This window comes from Cinclus cinclus, chromosome 11 (genome assembly GCF_963662255.1).
Source record: "Cinclus cinclus chromosome 11, bCinCin1.1, whole genome shotgun sequence".
NCBI classification, from domain to species: domain Eukaryota; kingdom Metazoa; phylum Chordata; class Aves; order Passeriformes; family Cinclidae; genus Cinclus; species Cinclus cinclus.
Genome location: NC_085056.1, coordinates 19,045,533 through 19,064,809, shown reverse-complemented (window position 1 = coordinate 19,064,809; position 19,277 = coordinate 19,045,533). Strand labels below are relative to the sequence as shown.

The 19,277-nt window shown below is 51.0% G+C and overlaps 1 protein-coding gene across 1 annotated transcript in view; it reads left to right on the top strand.

The window, feature by feature from the left end:
* The first annotated feature begins 583 nt into the window (after positions 1 to 583).
* WTIP (WT1 interacting protein) overlaps positions 584 to 19,277 on the top strand; it is an 81,630-nt gene continuing 62,936 nt past the window's right edge. Inside the window, exon 1 of the mRNA XM_062499966.1 lies at positions 584 to 2,610. Coding sequence (XP_062355950.1) covers positions 1,167 to 2,610 — 1,444 coding nt within the window. The 5' untranslated portion in view covers positions 584 to 1,166. The remainder of the gene's footprint in view (positions 2,611 to 19,277) is intronic.

The following is a 19,277-nucleotide window of genomic DNA, read 5'->3' as shown; positions in this document are numbered from 1 at the left end:
AGTAGCTGCTTTTTTACACTCCCGTCAGCTCACAGATTGCTTTAGGCCACAATATGTTTATCATATGTCTTAGTGCTGCCTTTTTTTTCCCTCTTTTTTTTTTTTTTTTTTTTAAGACTTAATAAATAACTGGCAACAACCCTCAGCTGCCGTGCTACAAACACCAAGTCTTTTCAGCGGAGGCACCTGGCCAGCGCTGGGGACGCCGCACAGGTGCGGGATTGCTTCCGATCCGCGGCCCCCGCAGCGATACCGGTGTTCGTGCGGGAGAGCCCCGGGTGCCGCCGGCGAGTTCCAGCGAGGGGCGCGGGCGGGGGAGCCCCCCCGGGCCGGGACCCCGAGCCCCCCGCGGGCACCCCGGCGCGGTGACAGCCCCGCCGCCGCCGCGGCACCGCCCGCCGCCGGCCCCGAGCCGGGCTCGGCCGGCCCCAGCCGAGGAGGGAGCTGCCGACCCCGCCGCCGAGCAGCGCCGCGGCCGCCCTCTCCCTGACTGACTCGGGGAAAATCATTGTTTGGCTCCGGCATTAACTACATTCCAGCGGGACGCAGCGCCCAGTCTCCTTCCTCGCATTCCTGCCCCACACAAAGGAGTCCCTGCCTCTCCGCGCCCCGCGCTGCGCTCGCCGCTCCGCAGAGCCCCTCCGGGCCGGCCGCCGCCTTCGCCCCCGCCCGGGGGTGCGGGAGGGCAGCGGCCCCGCCGTGGGGCGGCCGCCGGGGGCGGCGGGGGCCGGGACCCGCCGAGCGCAAATTCCTCCGCGCAGCGCGCCATTGACTGGACCGAGCAACTTATTTAAGGCTGGAAAGTGACACAGGGGCGCCTCGTCTGCGCCGGCCGCGCTCCGCCGGGCAGCCCGGCCGCACCGAGCCCCGAGCCGCGGCGCGGGATGCCGCCCGGGTGACCGCCCCGAGCCCGGCCGCCGCCTCGCAGCTCTCCGGACAAGGAGCCGCGTCTCGCCGCTGCCCCGCCAGGACCGCGGGAAGGGGCTTTCTTTTGGGGTGCTTTATGTGTTGGTGGAATTTGGGGTTTTTTTAAAAAATCTTTTTGGCTGCCTTTTTTTTTTTTTTTTTTTTTCCCCCCCACCTCTCTTCTTTCTCCGCTCCGGGCTGCGATTTAGCAGAGAGTTCACCGTCCTCCCCCGCCCCGCGCCGCCGGGCTTCGGCCGAGCATGGAGAAGTACGAGGAGGACATGGCACTGAAGGCCACCAAGTTCATGGAGGACCTGTCCCTGTACGAGCCCTGCCCGGAGGGTCCGTTCGGCCGGGGCGGCCGCCGGGACCTGGCGCTGCACCCCGACCTGGAGGAGACCAAGCGGGTCATCGCCGCCCACATGACGGCGGAGCAGCGGGGCCGGAAGATGAACGGCACCGCCGCGCCGCCGCCGCCCGCCGAAGGCTTCCCCGCCGCCGCCCCCTGCGGCAAAGCCGCCCCGCTCCGCGCCAACGGCCGCGCCGCCGCCGAGCCGCCCGCGGGCCCGCCGTGCTGCGAGGAGGGGCTGTGCACCCGCTCCGAGGTGGCGCTGCCCTGCTACAGCGGCTTCACCGACAAGGGCAAGCGCTACTCGGCCGAGGGCTACCGCTACGCCCCGGGCAGCGCCTACGAGGGCGGCTACGTGGCCAAAGGCGGCGGGCGGGCGCCCGGCGGTCCGGACGGCAAGTTCGGCGCCGCCAGCCCTCGGGCCAGCCTGGCCGCCGCCTCGCCGGGCCCCGCCGCCGAGCACGGCAAGTTCTCCAGCCCGCGCTCCAGCCTGGGCGGCGCGGTCGCGCTGCCCTACGAGAAGTTCTCCAGCCCCCGCTCCAGCCTGGTGGTGCCCGGGCAAGACAAGTACGGCAGCCCCCGCGCCAGCCTGGTGCAGTACGACGGAGCCGCCCTCAGCCCCCGCTCCAGCTACGCCAGCACGGCCAGCGACACCAGCAAACACTCCAGCCCCCGCGCCAGCCTCACCGGCTACGACGGCGGCGGCAGCAAGCCCAGCAGCAACCGCACCAGCGGCATCAGCATGGGCTACGACCAGCGCCACGCCAGCCCCCGCTCCAGCACCGCCAGCCAGTACTCCTGCACCGCCAGCCCCCGCTCCAGCTACTCGGACTCCAGGTACGGCCCGCCGGGCAGCGCCGAGCCCGAGGGGGCGGGCGGCGCCGGCCTCGCCCTGGCCAGCCCCCGCTCCAGCCTCTGCGGCCCCGAGGGCCGCGGCTCGGCCGGCCCCGCCGTGGTCAGCCCCCGCTCCAGCATCTCCAGCCAGAGCTCGCGGAGTTCCCGCGGCTCCATGAGCGCCTACCCCGAGCTGCAGCTGCCGTCTCCCCGCTCGTCCCTGCTGGGGCCCGGCCTGCAGGAGGACGGCGCCGTGCCCGAGCTGGGGGACGTGTACCACCGCATCCATGCCCAGTCCCCGCCGCGGCACGACCAGCAGCACCCGGCCGTCGCCCCCGAGCCGCCGCCCCACTACGCCTACAGCCCGACCAAAAGCTCCGCTTCGGCTCCCAAATTCAAGCTGCCCTACCAGGTGACGCCGTGCCGGGAGAGCGGCCCCAGCCAGGCGGAGAGGCGGCTGGAGGCGCTGACGCTGGAGCTGGAGAAGGAGCTGGAGATGCACATGAAGAAGGAGTACTTCGGTGAGTGGGGCGGGGGGAGCGGGCGGCTGGAGGGCGGCGGTGTGCGGGGCCTGCCGAGTCAGAGAAGGCGGGTGTGCGGTGCCTGCTGAAGTCTCGCATGGCCACAGACACCGTCTGGTGTCCGAAGCGCTTGCACCAGAGTTCAGTCCCGGTATGTGAACTCTTTCCCGTCTCTTCCTAACGCGGTTTGCCGGGATGTGTGGCGCTTCCCTTTCCACGTGCGGATGGGAGACTTGTCTGAAGTGTGGCGAGAGCTGTTTGTGCAGTCGGGGCTTGCAGTGACTCTCGTTTGTCTCCCTTCCGCACGGGCTGCTGATGCTTCTCTGCTCACCTCCAGCATTCCAGGGGCTGTGCTGTTTGTGATCCTGCTCTCAGTCTGTGGTAACTTTTGTAGATGATGAATACGGCTGCTGGAGCAGTTCTTAGTGCGTGGTTCCGTGAAATCTTTGCGCTGGTTCAGAGTGCCTGTGGGAGCCCAGCGTTGTTCCCGCCCCGCGAGGCCTCGCACGGTCTGCTCGGCGCACGGGGACATCCCTGGGACCAGAGGGGAGTTTGGAGGAGAGGAGCCCTCGGCCCTTGCTGAGGACGAATCGGCCTGTTGGTCATCTGAATTCTTGTCATCTTTATGGAAGCGACCTCTCGAAATGCGGATGAGTGCACGTGTTTTATAGCCGCACTATAACATAACACTGGTTAGGATTAGGCTCCCCCGCCTTTCTTATTTTGTACGGGATGGCAAAGGCTAAAACCACCTGTGGAAGTTTGGTTTTGGAGCGTGCAAGTCCTGCCCTGGCTTCCCGTGCGCTGGGGACCGAGGAGAGCCGGCAGCGCTCGGGAGCGGCTCCTTCGCTCCCTGCCCGAACGAGAGCGAGCGAGGGCTCCCGCAGGAGAGGGAGGAACGGGCCTGGAAAGGTGAGGGCTGCGGGTGAGCCAGCCCCACCCCGAGCCTTTGAGGGAACGGCCGTCTCCGTGCTCTGTGTGCTGCCGGGGTGGGCAGAGGCTGACTTCGCCTGAGGATGGAGCCTTGCGGTACCTTGGTCCGTCCGTTCAATCGCCAGGCTCGGAGAGTGCTTTTGGCGCTGCATTGGTGTGCTCTGCAGGGAAGGAAGGAGTTACAGGGCTGCCTTCACTCGTCTGGGAGAGAGACCTGGGCCGGTCAGTGGAGGTAGCTAAGTGAGCAGCAACCTCTCTACCAGGAAAACCTTTCCATAAACTGCAGTGGCAGAGTTTCTCCGGGCTTTTGTGCCCAGACAAAGGGAGCTGAATGCAGTGCTTACTGCCTGCCTTCATCCGTCTAGGGCTCATAAGGAAGCTGATGGATCACCTGCTGCATCCTTTGCAGTGTTGGCACTGGCAGATGCTCCTCAGCAGCTGACGGATCCTGCTGGGGGCACTTCTGGTTCCCTTCTGAGGATGTGCATGAGCTGCGTAGGGCTTGTAACACATGAACTACAGGAAATGTTGCCTTCAGCATTTCCATGGTATACAGTGAGAGACTGAGGAATAAAATATAAGAGTAAGAAGCACGTTATCTGTCCTGAGCCTCTGGGAGGTGCTTCCAGTAGCCTGGGAAGACTGGGTGTGCGATCAGAGGCTCCAGGAGCAAATGTGGGGAATCTGTGTTGTGGATAGATTTTCTTATTTATCTGAGTTTGGCTCTTTCAAGTGCCCCTGCTTGCAGGTGTGCTCCATAGTGAGGTGTTGCAGCAGGCCCAAACCTCAGGAGATGCAGGATGAGCAGTGAGCCTGTGCCTGGGAAGCCTCTGGGCTGCTCTGGAGGCTCCTGCTGTGGCAGCATGAAGGATCACTACTGTGACTTCCACCCTGGAAGCAGACAAAACACAGAAAACTGGGGTGCTTTGAAAGAGAAAGTTGATTTCTCTGAGTTGTTGAGGTTTTGATAAATTCTGGTGGATTTGATCCCACATTTTTGGTTCAGATGATCCATGTAGGTGAATACTGAGTTTTGGCTGAGCCCAGTGCATGAGAGGATGGCAGGGCTGACCACAGGGTTTTGGGTCAGAGTCAAGGAGAGTGAGAACAGAACAGGGAGAAGTCTGGTTTTAGTTCAACTTACCCAAGAGTGTCTTAAACAAGTTAATAAAAAGAAGCAAGGAAAATGCATTTACTTTAATTGCAGTTTGTACGTGCTGCAGCTGTGGAGTGTCTGCTTAGCTAGCACTGGTGTCTGGCACACTCCAGAGGCAGTGGTGAGTGTTCTTTGGTGCCTGTGGAGAGCAGAGCTGTTGAGCCAACAGGTCCAACAAGGTAGAGGGAACAGAGGAGATGCTTTACTGCTTCTTAATTAGGTGAGCTCGATTGTCTAATGAGTAAATGCTGATATGAGGACGGCAGGTATTTACTGTGCTCTGTGTCCTGTCATTATGTTGTTGTTGTCTGCTCCCCACATCCCCAGTAAAATTAAAGATTGAGCAGTGTGCTATTTTGAAACTGAAGTCAAGGGACAAGCCAGCTCTGCTTGGGGAGGGAACAGCCCTACCCTGGTTGTGGGTCAGTTTGTGTGAGTGTTGTGCCAAGGGTGCTGGTACAGGCAGGCCCTGGCTGCTTTCCCACACCTCCCTGCTCTGCTTCAGGAGGGACCCGTAGTCTGGGACAGATAAACACAAATGGGGGAGAAGTGCAGGGTCTGATCTCCAGAGAGGCTCTGGGGGAGCCAAGCCAAGCAGGGTGCAAACTCTCAGGTCCAGTGGACTCACAGCTGTCTGTCCAAGCAGTGCTGTGCTGGGAGCTTTGCTTTCACTGCTTCAGTTTCTCCATCCTCCCCTTCCTTCTCCCAGGCTTCAGTGCATCTGCAGAGAAAAGAAAGATGCCTACACTTGGTTTAATCTGAGTAAAGATGCCAGTGCTGGCAAAGGAAGGCTCTGCATCTGCCTGGTTGCACAGGTGAGGGACAGCACTATTCCACTCCCAAGTGCTCCCACCAACACCTTGCAGTCGTCTGCACTCACTGATCTGAGGAAAACAAAGCCTGCAGAGAAGGAGGGAGAAGAGGGAGGGTTGGCTGGGGCTGGATTGGTGAGCTGCTCCAACTCATCCTTGTGAAAGGGATGGCTGGAGCTGACCCAAGAGAGCTCCAGAAAGCTGAGACCCTTCCTTTGGCAGCAGCTGAATTGGGTAAAGCTGTGAGACTTTGTTCCCTTGTAGCTGCTTCCTGTGCATTCCCTACCCAAACCTCTTCCTCCTTTAACCCTGAGACACCCTGTCAAGGTACTGACAGTTCAGTAAATGTGCTTGGTTTAGTGACAGATGCTGAGAAGTAAGGTAATAAAAAGTACTTTCACTGATTTTTCATAACACTTTTGAGCTGAACATTGGTATAAGTTGAGGTGAAAGTTGTTTCACAAATGTTTTTTTTTAAAATTGAATGTTCATCCTGAGGTGTCAACAGGACATTTGTGGGTGTTGGAAAGTCATGAGCTCAGGTGTTGTCTTAAATTCTGTTTTCTTTACTGAATACTTCAGTCTGATGTCTACATGTTGGAAAAAAAAGCGTAAGGTTGAAGCTGTGTTTTGGCACACCCATCCCAGCCGTGCATCCTTGTGGGACTGACTGTAAACCTGTGGCTTGTCAGCTGCCAGGCAGGGAAAGGTCCGCGTTGAGCAGTTTGATTTGGCTGCTGTTTCTGAAGCAATCTCTGTGCTGGTGCTCTGTCAGCAGCGGCAGGAGGGTGGGTGGAGGGGTGCAGGCAGCAGTCACACACTGCTGGCAGCCCTGCTGTGCTGCAGCCATCCCCCAACAAGGGTTCTGCTCATCTTGGCCACAGTGCTGGAATCCAGCACGAGAAGTGACTTAATTGTCGCATTGTCCTCTGCCAGAGCTGCAAGAGGCACCTGATCCTGGGGAGGTGGGGAGTGCGGATGCCTGCCCGTGCAAAGGCCAGAGAGACCAGCAGGTCTGCAGCTCTTCTGCTGTCCTTCGGCTCCCCTTGGACAGGGAGTGCCCTTTCTGAAGGTGCTTTTCCCCATCTCTGCACATCCAGAGCCTTCCCCACCCCTGGCTGCCACCTCACCTGCCTCTCACCCTGAGATGCAGAACAGAGTGAGTTCACACCACGTGTGGTGCTGCTCAGTGAGAACAAGTGATCCTGTCACAGAGCTGCCATCTTCCCTGCTTTCCATAGGCATCATCTTCACCCTGCAGGTCAAAGCGGGGGCCTGAATTCCTGGGGACTGAAGGAGCTTTGCCAGGGGGAGCATGATGTCTCAGAATGAGACACAAATCTGGATGGTGTTAATAATGCACTCCTGAGGCTAGCACAGCCCGTGCCTGCCCTGGTTAGTAGCCTTGACTTTGGAGAGCTCTCTCTTTTTCCAGAAAGCCATCCAGCATTACCAGAACATGTTCTTTAGAGCACCACCAAGGAACGGTGCTGATAACATGGTGTTAAAAAGCCTTTGGCCTGGTAAGTGAGGAAAGGAAGGATCAGGTGAAGGGAAATAAACTTCTAGATACATCCAGGCCCTCTTTGCCATTTATGTGCATAGTCATCCCTGTAAATCTGGATTTGAGTCCTGCAATATGCTCGTGAACTCAGAGCTGTGTGTTTGCGCTTGTTCTGTGTGTGCAGGTTGATGTGATGGAAGGGTGTTTATGCCAGTGAGATCAAAATTAAGACAGGTAACAGTGGTGAGTCTCTAAAAGCTGTGTTGCATAGAGATGAAATTTGAATGAAGTTTAGGTGAGCTTGCAGTTGGTGACCAGAACACTTGTGAGATTTGCTATGGAGTGTTTTCAGTCTTGGGAGTTCCTGAAGTTTTCTTTGTATCTTTTGAAATATTAGATCTTTCCTGTTGCCATCAAAGTAGAGGTAATGATCAATACATCATATTGTTTGGGGGGGATAAGCAAAGATTTATTGTCTGTTAATTACTTTATATTTCTCTTTTGCTGGGCTTAGAAATGCATTCAGTGTTGGTAAGCAGCTGTTGTGCCTCAGCACTTGCAGTTGAGACTGTTGTGGGAAGAAATTGCCTTTGATAGGCAAACACTTAAATAGACATAAACTTATATAATGGAGTCTCCTAAAGTGTTCAAACAGAGTTCTGTTCTTTTCTAATCTCCCTATTGCAGCTGGAAAATGTATTGCTGAAACTAACTTGAGAGTGGTCAGGCTTTTCTGATCCCTCTCCGAAGAGTAAGAAAACCCTCAAGAAGGGGCCAGGCAAGGGAGGTGTGTGTTCATGGGGGCAGGTGCAGGAGGAGCTGCAGTGGGAGGTGCTGGGGTACCTGGGCAGTAGCAGCATCCTTGTGGCTCAGGACTGCCAGGAGCCTGTCCCCTGGATGGGGCAAGGAAATCATGGTGAGGAGTGATGAAGTCTGTAGCTGGAGCATCATCCGAAGGGAAGGAGGAGGAGAAGGAAAGTGGGGGGAGAGAAAGTAGAAGGAATTGACATGAAAAAACCATGGGATAACACAAGTCTACAGAGCTGGGGAAAAAGGAGTCTTGTCTGTGACATGAAATGTGCTTTGAGGGATGCTCCTGAGATGGCTTCTTGCAATCCCTGCTAGCCATGCACATCCTTATGGCTCTTCTTGAAGTTGGGAAGTGATGTAAGAACAGTGGGGGAGAGCTGTGGAATATGTATGGTTTTATTTTATGAAGCACTAGGTACATGTAACGTGTACAATTAACATGAAATGGGAATTTGGATGGCTGTAACTTGGACAGAAGCCTGTGTTATGGATGAATAACCTTTTCTTATCTTCAGTTGCATGACACTTGACTGTGGATGGGGAATTGTTTCATAGCAAATGTGGTTTTTTTTGTTTGTTTCTTTTTATTGCACGTGCTTTTACTCTGGAAAAGGGAAAGCAGAAAAACATTCTTCTAAAGAGCTGCCAGGTGTTTGATTAGAGGTACCAAGGTGAGTTCCAGTTTGTATCTGCAGGAGGAGGTGGTGCAGGCACAGGCTCTGCTGTGCTGTTACCTGGTCTCTGACCCTCCCCTGCTGCCCCAGGGCCTGGCAGAGGTTCCTGTGTGTGCCCAGCCAGGCTTTGGACCCAGGCTGGCCAGGGGAGGGAAGGTTGGCAGGGGCTGAGTGGAGCCTGTGCTGCAGTTTGCTTTGGGGTGGGAATGCTGTGAGAAACACCGAATTGCTATTCTTTGCTTCTGCTCAGCTTTTAGGGTTGTCACAACCTCCAGGCCAAGGCTGTGTTGCTTTCCTCAAGGATAAGTCCCAGAAGCAACATCAGGCTTTTAAACACAATCTTCCCCCTTTGCCCAGCCCCTCCCCCCCCCAAAAAAACCCCAACCCAGTCAGCTCTGCTCTCTCACTCAGGTGGGTCCTAAGCAAGACTTAAAATCAAGAATGGTTCTGTAGAACAAGAGTTGAACTTGTATTGGCAGTTGTCTGCCTCACCTCTGTGTTGGATCTTCCACAAAGATTTTTTTGGGTGTGAATGTCCCATTTGAGGTCCACTCACTCACTGGAGGGTCATACATCGTGGTGTGTGTAGTGGGAGGAAATCCCAGTTTAATGACTTTAATGGGTGCAGTGGACACTGTAGTTTGCAGAATAGAAATGGTACCCTGCTGTGAAGGAACAGCAGGTAACTGTCAAAGCAACTGGCTTTAGAATTTGGTTGAAGTTGATGTTTTTCAGTGGAACACATCCCTGATACACAACTTGTATCATTATTACATCTAAAATGTGTAAATGGTACAAGTTTGTGTGTTACCACTGATGGCTCCATGGCAGCAGGTCTAGGCTGAAATCCTTAATATCCACAGTTAGGAAATTAGGATGTAAATGTCTCTTAGCTGTGTGGATATTGGGTACTTAGAAGACTCTCTCAAAGGAAGAGAATTTGCCTAATCCTAAAGTGATTTTGTCTTTAAAATGCTAAAATAATTTTTTTAAAAATGCCCCGAACTTGGCAAAGCAGTTTTCAGGTATATAACAGGATTCTTCAGCAATGGAACAAAACTAAACTAACAGTGATAAGCCAAATAGTTTTACTAAGATCAGAACATTTATGCAGACATTTAATAAGCTCCAGGCTTGGTCTCTTGCCTACATCATATGTCCCAAATATCTCAGGACAGCACTTCACAGCACATTGGCAGAGTCTGGTTGGTTGTGTCCAAAATAATTTCATGTTCTCTGGCTGGAGAAACTGAGTGTCTTAGAGTATGATGTGGTGGATTTTTGTGCCCATCCTGGACAAAGTGCCTCCTCTGTGACAGGGATGGGGATGTGTGAAATCGGGCAAAACTGAAGCAGCCAGAAGGATGGGATTCAGGAATGTGCATGTAAGGTTGATTAGGAGCTTGGAAAGGCTGCCTTTGGAGGGCTCTGTTCAGCTGCCTGAAAGGTTCAAGTCCTGACAGGACCATGATACCTGGGGCTGTGATGTGGCATTGCTTGGAGCTGCTCCAGAGGTGTGACAGCTCCTGAGGCTGGCAGCAGGATTCCTGCTGGCTTATTAGCCTTCAGCTCTGAACAAAATTAGCAAATGTGCTAACGATCAACCACTAAGTGTGGTGTTTGGCTGGATTTGTGGGCAATTTTTCAGTGTGCCTGTGTGGTGCTGTCTCTGGAAGTGGATTTCCTTTTTTTTTTTTTTTTTTTTTTTTTTTTTTCCTACATTGGAGCAGATAGTTCCATTCTGGGGTATGTGTTATCTCTTCTTCTTAACCTCACTGAGTTGTTTTAGCTCCCTGTCAGGATAGCTTTGCTTGTGACTGTGCTGAGACTGAGTACAAAAAAGTGGCCAAGCAAGTCATGCATCTCTTCCAGCTGGAGTATTTCATGTTGTCTGAAACTTCATTCCTTGTTTTTTGGAGCAGTTTTTACTAAATCTCTAATGTCACATTTATGCATTCCAGCAGACTTTTAAGCAAAGGCCTATGACTCATGAAGGAAAAAGCCCCAGCATCCCAGAGCACAAACACTCATGTAACGCTCAGCTGAGAACTACTGTGCACATCAAGGTGGAAGGGCTTGCACAGGGGGACTGAGCTGGGGGAAGATGGGGTGAGGATTTATTGCCAGTGACACCTATTTCCAAATTTGAGATGCTGGGAAACTTCTTATTGGCAGGCTTTGCATGAAAACCTGTAGGCAGTGGGGTTTGAGCCTCTGTTTGCTGGGGCTGGGATGGGGCACAAGAGCCACTGTCCCACCCTCCTGCTGCAGCTCTGCCTGACCTGGCCAAAAAACCATCTTGGGCTGGTGGGGTTGGTGCTGCCCAGCAGGGCTGAGCTGCCCTGGAGCCCCTGATGGTGCAGGTGGGCTCAGGGACCCCCGATGGGCTTTGTGGGGCTGAGCTATCCAGGAGAGATTTGAATTCCTCAGGTGCCAGGGATGAGAAACCAAGACTTTGAAAGGGGGCTATGATGGGGCTGGAATAACAGCACAAATACTTTATCATGTTCCCCAACTCCAGCCTTAATTGTGAAGTGTTTAATTGCAGGCAGCAGCAGTGAAGTGCATTTGGGGTTAATGTGTGTGTTTGGGAATGTGGGGAGGTGTGCAACTGTAAAGAATGTTAGTATCAGAGGCTGCCCTGAAATAGGGAGTGGATCAAATGGACAACCAGGAGGAATTTAATAGGTCACAAGAGGTCAAGTCTCATGTGGAATATTGTTCTTTTAGGAATTTGGCTGCACAAAACTTGTTTCAGTTCAGAATGTATTTATAGTTTTTGGGAAAGTAGGTGGCTATTGGGGAAGAACTGCTAGGGACTTTCATTGTTTCCCAGCCATCCAAACATTTATTTATTTGGTGAACTGTTTCATTGCTGACACCTCAGAACTCCTGGAAAGAGAAAACAAGATGTTTTCTTCCTTTAATGTGGTCACTTGAAAAAAAAAAGAGAAAATTTCAAAGTTAAAATAAAGAGAACCAGAAAGCCATTCCTAAATGCAGTTTGACAGTTGTGCATGTTTAGATGCTTCAGCTGCCTTGGATCATATTTCCTGTGGTCTGTGGAGAGCTTGTGGCCCTTCCCAGGCATGGGAAATACCCTTTTGTTCTGGTGGTCGTGGCACAAACCTGTCCCCAGGCGTGCCAGGAGTGAAGCTGCTGGGCTGGGCTGGGCAGTCCTGCTGCTCTTTCTCAGTCTCCCTCTGTGCTGGCATTGTCCCAGGGGTCATCAGGTAGGGCCAGCCCTGAGTGGGCTCCCTGGCTGGGCCAGGTACTGTTGACACACAGTTCGTGCATGTCCCAAATTCTAATGCCAGGAATTTGAGGCTCCTGTCTGTGTGTGTCCCTGGATTGGAAACCTTTGGTAGCAAGGGATTTCTAACCAGGTGGGAGAAGTCTAGCAGTGATTTGGTAAATTAAATATGGACTTGGCTGAGCTGAGACAACCAAGGGCTTTTCTGCTGTGGCTGGTTCTGTTTTCTTGGCTTTGTGGATGTGACATTACCTTCAGTAGCATTAGAGCAGGATCTTGGTTTTCTCTGTTTTGCTGGTGTGAATTCCCACTAAATCCATTTGTTTGGGTCAAATACTGAATGACTTGAAAATAATCGCTGACAGAGTGGTTCTGAGCAAGGGGATAGTGAATAAACTCTGTCACTCTCCTGTGGGTGCCCCTGCTCACAAAAGTGTGTTAACCTGGCCATGTGCTGCTCTCTTCTGCCCTGCCTGTTCTTGTCACCAACGTGAAATGCAGAAGGATCAGACCCACTGTCTGTGAATGCTCTCACCTCTCTTCCCATCTTTCCACAGCTGTGTTGGTTCAAAGGGAATGTTGATTTTTGGTTTTCTTTAAAGGAAAAGGGAAGAAGCAAAAGATACTCAAGTGCAACATCAGCTAAGACTAAACAAGTAGGCAGTGGAAAGAGCTGTAATTGGTAAAACCTTGGCTACTCTGTGCATTTGCTCTTAGTCTTGTGTAACCCTGTTCTAATCCCAGGTGTAGGTGCATTCTTAGGTGTAGGTGGGGCAAACAGGCAATTCCTCAGGGAGCAAGGCAGAAGTTTTGATGAATGGCAATAACTGTTGCAGCTCTATTTAATTTTTTTTGTTTATTTTTGCCAGGCAGTTATGTGAAAATTCTCTGCAATTGGTGGGTTGCCCGTTTTTAATCAGAGCCACGTTTTCCAAATCTACACACTCAATAGGAAACAGACCTGCACACCAATCAAGTGTGTTAGAGTCCATATTTGGAGCTGGTTTCAGAAATAAGCATGTAATTTTTTTGAAGTGTAGGTCAGTAGCTGGTTGTCTTGGAAAGTCTCTTGGCTTGTTGTGCCTGTTCCTGGCTAGAGCAGGGCTGGGCCTCGTGCAGAGCTGCAGTGATGCAGAGAAGTGATGCACTTCTCTGTTGGAAACTTGTACTGGTGGTATCTGCGCCACTTAATTAGCGGCTAATCTTCATTTTTTTTTTGTCTTCGCTTAGAGTTAGGATTAAAAACACAAAGGAGATGAATTTTCTCGTGTTCAGACTTGGTTGTTTATTAAATCTTATCTGAAGTACAGAGAGTTCTGCAATATTTCTAGCTACCAGCTAAAAGCGAACAAAATGGAAGTTAATTTAGCTAGTTACAAGGTTTTTTAAAGTTAAATAGTCCAATAAAGAACTAACGTCTATATTATTTATACTTTTGACCCAATAACCAAACTCCTGTGACCTGCAGTGCAGCACTAACTGTCCAACCAAAAACTATTACCTGAAAGCATGAAGAAGGAAGAACAACACAAAAAGGAGACAACACTCAAAATTCTGTTTTGTCCTATACCTATATTATATATGTGCAATATATATTTTATTATATACCTGTGTTACTATATTTTAAAAACTCCAATTTTGAAACCCTTTACCATGTGACATCACACACCTTTATTTTAACTACACATCCACGACTCTGACTCTATCACCCAAATTTGGTAGCCTTCTCTAAGGCCCCAGGTTAAAAGCAGTGCTCTCAAGTGTCAGAAAGCACAGAAAGCTCAAAAATCTCAGGTTTCTGGGTTCCAGCAGAAACTCCCTTTGACTTGGGTGCAAACCTTTGTGGCTCAGCTCAGGGGGGGGAACACCCTCAAGATGTCTCAAAATTCATGCAAGGTACTTAGAAGATGGGGCACATCTGATAAACGCAGTGCTGCCTCATGAATGACAGTCCTGTTTGGGTCATGGGGGCACGACTGACTTGTTTCTGATAGCTGGGAGTCATCTGGAGTTGTTTTTATAACACCACAGAGATGTGGGAATGAGTAAATCCACATCAGTGATTTTCCTTGGCCATGTTTCTCTGCCTGGCCTGTCCAGCAGCCCCTGTACCTCCCAGGCCATGCCCACCGTGGAATGGCCCCGTGCATCTCTGCTTTGTGCTGGGGCTGTAAAAGCCATGTGCTTTTTGCCCAAGAACCCAGTGTTGTGACTGATAAATGCTTGTATGACGATTTGCAGGAAATTGGTGACCATGAGCAGGTGGAGTCAGTGGTGTGGGACAGAGCTGTGATGCTCTGAGTCCTGCTGACCTCTTTGAGCTCATACAGAGTCACTTCTGGGCACAGAGCTCCCAGATTGCTCTGCTCTCAGGACGGGGTGGAGGCTGTGTCCAGGTGTGAGTTGTGCATCCTCTGCTTTTCTTCTCCTTGTTACCTTCTGCCCAGAGCAGGGGTCCTTAAAGAAATCCAGAGCTGAGCCTAGAGAGGATGTACAGCACAGATGGGGTGATGCCCATGGGCTGCAGCTGGCTCTAGAGATCACACTGGTGCTGCCTGTGCTGAGTGAGGTGCTGCTGGGGCTCTGAGGACTCTTCCTATTTTCTTCCTTTGGTTGCCTTTTTCTGTTTTTATTTTGTTTTGTTTTGCAGCAAAATAATAGGTCCTGCCTGTTCTTACTTAATGTCTTTTTATGAAATCTTGGCAGTCACCAGGTGAGAGACTCAGATGCCGTTTCACAAACAATTAGAAAAAAAGCTTGTTTTGCTTTGCCTGGAAAGAGAATCTCCCAATGTTTCAGTGTGTTGGTTTTGAGACATTCCTGTACAGGTGAGGGTGGTGAGAGTGACAGTGCTGGAGGTGTTCCCTGTTTGTGGAGAGTGGTGCAGCCACACCAGCAGCACCTGCAGCTGGTCACTGCCCAGTTCAGAGAGAGGGAAGGACTCAAATCCATGGCAGATTTGGGCTTGGAGTGCAGTGTGGATGAGGTTTGCCCCTTGCAGGAGTTTCTGGCAGAGTGGAGATGTGGCAATCCACTCACCAAATTCCACGTTGCCTGAGAGCACTGGGGCAATTCCACATGGGATAGAATGACTGGAGTGTCAGACCATACCTTTTAAAAAAAGCAAACCCAAAAAAACCTCCCTGACCTATTAAGATGATGTAAAAAAGAGAAAGGATAGGTTGGGTTAGGCTGAAAAAGCCTTGAATGCTGTGTAAGATCTGGTGACTCTTTTGGGAAAAGGCTTTCTCAGCCCCTCTTTCCCACCTGGGAGGAATCCAGGCCAGAAAGAAGAGATCCACAGAGGCTGCCCCAAAGAAAACACTGAGGTTGTGCCAAGTGCAGACTTGCACATCAGCTTCCTGCTGTGCTGAGTGTGTGAAGCTCTGCTTTTCCCTGCTTCCCACCTCCAGGGGCTTTGTCTGACTGACTGCCCCAGGGAGCAGCTCAAACCCATGTGGTACCTGGCCCTGGCTGGACACCACATCTCACTTTGTCTGATTTACTTCTGTAGCTCATGAAAGGAGAAAAAATGAACCCACAAAACAAAACACCCAGGCTCCTGAGCTGAAGGGCAAATCCTGGAGTCCTTTGTGGCAGAACTTCCTTTGAAATTACTGGGTGCTTTGCTTGGTTGGACTTGGCAGAATTGGGAAACTTAGTGTTAGATTATTGTAAGGTCAGAGAAAAAGTGCATTTCAAAACTGGGGGGAAGGACTTAGTTTTTCTGACAAAGTACCCCTTGAATAATGAGCATTGACTTAGAGCACTTCTGTTCCCAGCTGGGTCAATGCCTGCGTGGGGAGTTTCCAGCCCTGCTCCAGGTGTTCACCAGTGTGTGCATTAGGGGAGATTCTTAACTTGATGTTCCCATACAATGTGGAAATGGCAAGAGAGAACTTCAATGTGAAAATAAAGAAAAGGAGGCTGCTGAGAGTTCTGGCAGATACATGGTAATACTTGCTTAAGTTTCTGAGAAATAAGCTATTTCATTTTTATTATGAAGCTTATGCATGTGCATTTGCATCCTCCTAAGTGTTTTCTGGGGTTTTGCCATTTCAAGGCAATGTCTGTTGGTCCAGAACTGCCAGCACCAGGGCTGAGGTGAAAATGGTATAAACCCACTTTGTTTTTGAGTCATTTTCATTTTGACCAGGGAACCAAATTATAGGGGCACTGTGAGGGAATGTTAGGTCACGACTTCAGTTTTGCTTGTACATATTGTAAATTTGACTGGGAGTGCAACCAGAATGCAGTGAGATGAAAGAGAGTGGAGAGAGCTGCACACCCAGGTGACAACAATGTAAAAAATCTCCCTTAAGAGGGGACATGAATTCCTGTTTTGAAGGAAGATCTGGGAGCTGGATGTGCTGCTGGTGCAGGCTCACTTCTGCAGGCATTGTTTCCTGCTGGAAACACTACTGTTCCCAAAAAAAAAAAAAAAAAAAAAAAAAGGCTACCAGCCAGAAAAAGTGTCCAGTAAGCCTGCAAATCAATTGCTGCCTGAATTTTTTGGACTATGCAGCTTGCAGTTTCTCACCAAGCAGTCAACTTAGGTCAACAAAGTAAGTGTTGTCCCAGGGTCTAAATTAAGTAAGACTGACTGAAGGTCAAGTGTGACCATAGGGGAACAAACAGTTGCATGTTTGTGCTCATCCTGCAGGGCACAAACCTGCAGGGAGGGAAGGAGGAGGGAAGAAGCGAGGTAAGGATGTTCTGTGCAGGCTGGAGTATAGAGATCAGAACAGGTGACAGACCACATGTTTAGTCCTAAACAGGAATAAAATAGTTCAGATGCTCTTCTCTGGAAGAGCTCCATGATCTGGTCATGAAGAAATTGTGGCGAGGGGAAGAGGAGTTTGGAGCCTGGGGGACAGCAGTATCTCAGGTGTGCTGGCTGGGATTGCAGCCATGCCCTGCAGAGCACAGGGCTGTGTCAGGGCAGGGTGCCCAGCTGTCCTCAGCACACACCTTTGTGCTGCTGGCTCGGGGGGGACAGGGAAAGGGAGGCATGCTCCTCCTTGCACAGCCATTCCTGCCAGCCTGACTCACTGACCCCACTGCAGGATGAAAGCTGTGGCTCCACCAGCTGAAAACCAATGGAGAACAATATTTTGAGTGATCTCTTAGGTTTGTTTTGTTTTGCTTTTGATTAGCTCGAAGAAACATCTCTTTTGCTGTGGTGGAAGACAACCAGAGAAGACATTTTGTGACTGGTACTAGAGTGAAGCATAGTCTGTTTTAATTGAGGATCAACAGTGATTCCTTCTTAAAGAGGGACAATTAGCTCCTCTGGAGAAATTATAAAATCCTTCATCTGTCAAAGGCACCAGTGGGAGAAGTAAGGGATGTGCAGGCACCAGCTCAGTACCAACTCTGTACTTCACTCTTAATCTTACAGAGAAAGCACAGTAGAGAGTTTCATCATTGATTTGGTAAAGGCTTCCCTTATTTTCATGGATATATTTACAGAAGAGGTTACATTCATCTGCAGACAAAGGCTCTAGTATTTTTTTAAAGCAGAAATGAATTTTAAAACCTCCAACAACTGAACTAATTCTTTTAGCTAGTTTTCAAAAGATATGTTTTGTGGGTTGTGTTATAGTTGCTTTGTTGTTTTTGTTTTTTTTCCAAGGGAACATTGAGAAACCTGTTTCTTGGTGAATACAGTGAAAGGAGTGATTCCAAAAGGGCTTTTGTGCAATTAGCAGAATGTTTGCATTAGGTTGTGCTGCAGTGATTTAACACATGAGAGGGAAAAATCCCAACCGAGTGATTTACACACTGTTCTCAAATGTTTTGATCAAAGGTCAGACTCAGAAATGCATTTATGCTTATTTTTAAGTCCAAAGAGAATCCGGGGGGAGTCAAACCTTTAAGTAGTCATTTAATGTGTAAGTATTCACAGGTAGCTCTTTACTTAGCCATGTCATTTTGCTGTGAATTTAGACAGGGCAAGATTTACTTGGAAGCTGAAGTCCAGACTCTGCCAGTACTACAACAGGGGAGAGCGTTTCTGTAGACTGAACTGACTTTAAATATTTCATATATGAATTCTGTATTTTACTCAGTTCTAAAGTAGGTGGGAAGAAGTGAAAAAGGGGTCAGGAAAACAGGTTGATTTTTTCAAGGCTTGCAGTCTCCAGGTTCAGGAAGGGTCCATCCTGACATGCAGGAAGTGGCAAGAGACCTGCAAGGGGTTCTGAAGAAAGAAATTGAAAAGATTTGTGTAATATATAAGGGGTGGAAGCAGGGACAGGTGACCTGGGAGGAATATCAGGAGACACAGGGCTTGTCTGGAGCTGGCCCTGGTGAAAGACAGGGAAGTCAAGAAGTGCTTCTGCAGATATGTGAGAGAAAGGAAGACCAGGGAAAGGGGTGCAGGGGTTGGCCTTCTGTGATGAAAAGTTTGGGGAATTAGGGGAGAGCAGTGGTCTTGATCTCAGCATTAGTAAAGCTTCTAATGCTGTCCCCCCTAACATCCCTCTGGACCAACTGGTGCAGTACAGACTGAGATGGACTGAAAACTGGCTGAGCTCAGGTGTGACCAGCACAGGATGGGGTTGAGTTGGAGCCAGTCACTAGTGGTGCACCTCAGAAATCTGTGCTGGAGTCAGTAGCGTTTGACATCTTTGTTAATGGCTGGGGTGATGGGACAGAGCACCCCTCCAGCCAGCCTGTGGATTGTACCACCATGGAGGACTGCTTGATGGACTGGATGGACGTGGTGGTGCTCAGCAGGACCTGGCAGGCTGCAGAAATGCAGGAACAGGAACCTCATGAAATTCAGCACAGGGAAAAGCCAAGTCCTCACCCAGTGCTGGGAGCCCACTTGGCTGAAGCAGCTCTGCAGAAAAGCCCTCTGGGGTCCAGGATGCGTGTTTGGCAAAGGAAACCAGCAGCAGCCCGAGCTGGAGTTCAGGCTGACCGCCCCGGCTCATGGGGACACTGAAGCTGCATGTCCTGGGTGCCCCACGCTTGGTCCAGCCCCAGTCTGGGCGCTGTGCCCACAAAAGCTGTGTCTGCACAGGGGCTGGGAGCGGGGTGTGTCAGCCTCTGCTGGGTGGGACGCCCCAGCTCCCCCCCAGTGCCCAGGGCTCTGTGAGGTGGGAGCCTGTGGGGAGGGAGCTCAAGTCTCCTCTGGGCTTCCCAAAGGCAGCCCCTCCTGTGCCCACTTCTCAGGTGGGTCCCCTGACACCTAAAAGGGCACCAAACAGCTCCCATGCAGTTCAGAATCAGATGTGAATTATCTTTTATTGCTTTTGTCATGATCCTAACCTGAACCACTGCTTTAGCAGTGGGGAAAACACCGCTGACATTGCATATGAGGTTTCCACAGGATGGGTGCACAGGCAGCAGCTGAGGTGGAAAGGTTGCTTCTCTTTATCTCTTCTCTGTTTTGCTGAGGGTTTTAATTAAAACCAGATAGAGGAAAATTTCTCATACTGTTTCCAATTTTTAGTGGTTTCACCTGCTGTTGAAAATTGCATCAAGACATAAAGGTAAAGGGGTGATGTAAAGAGGA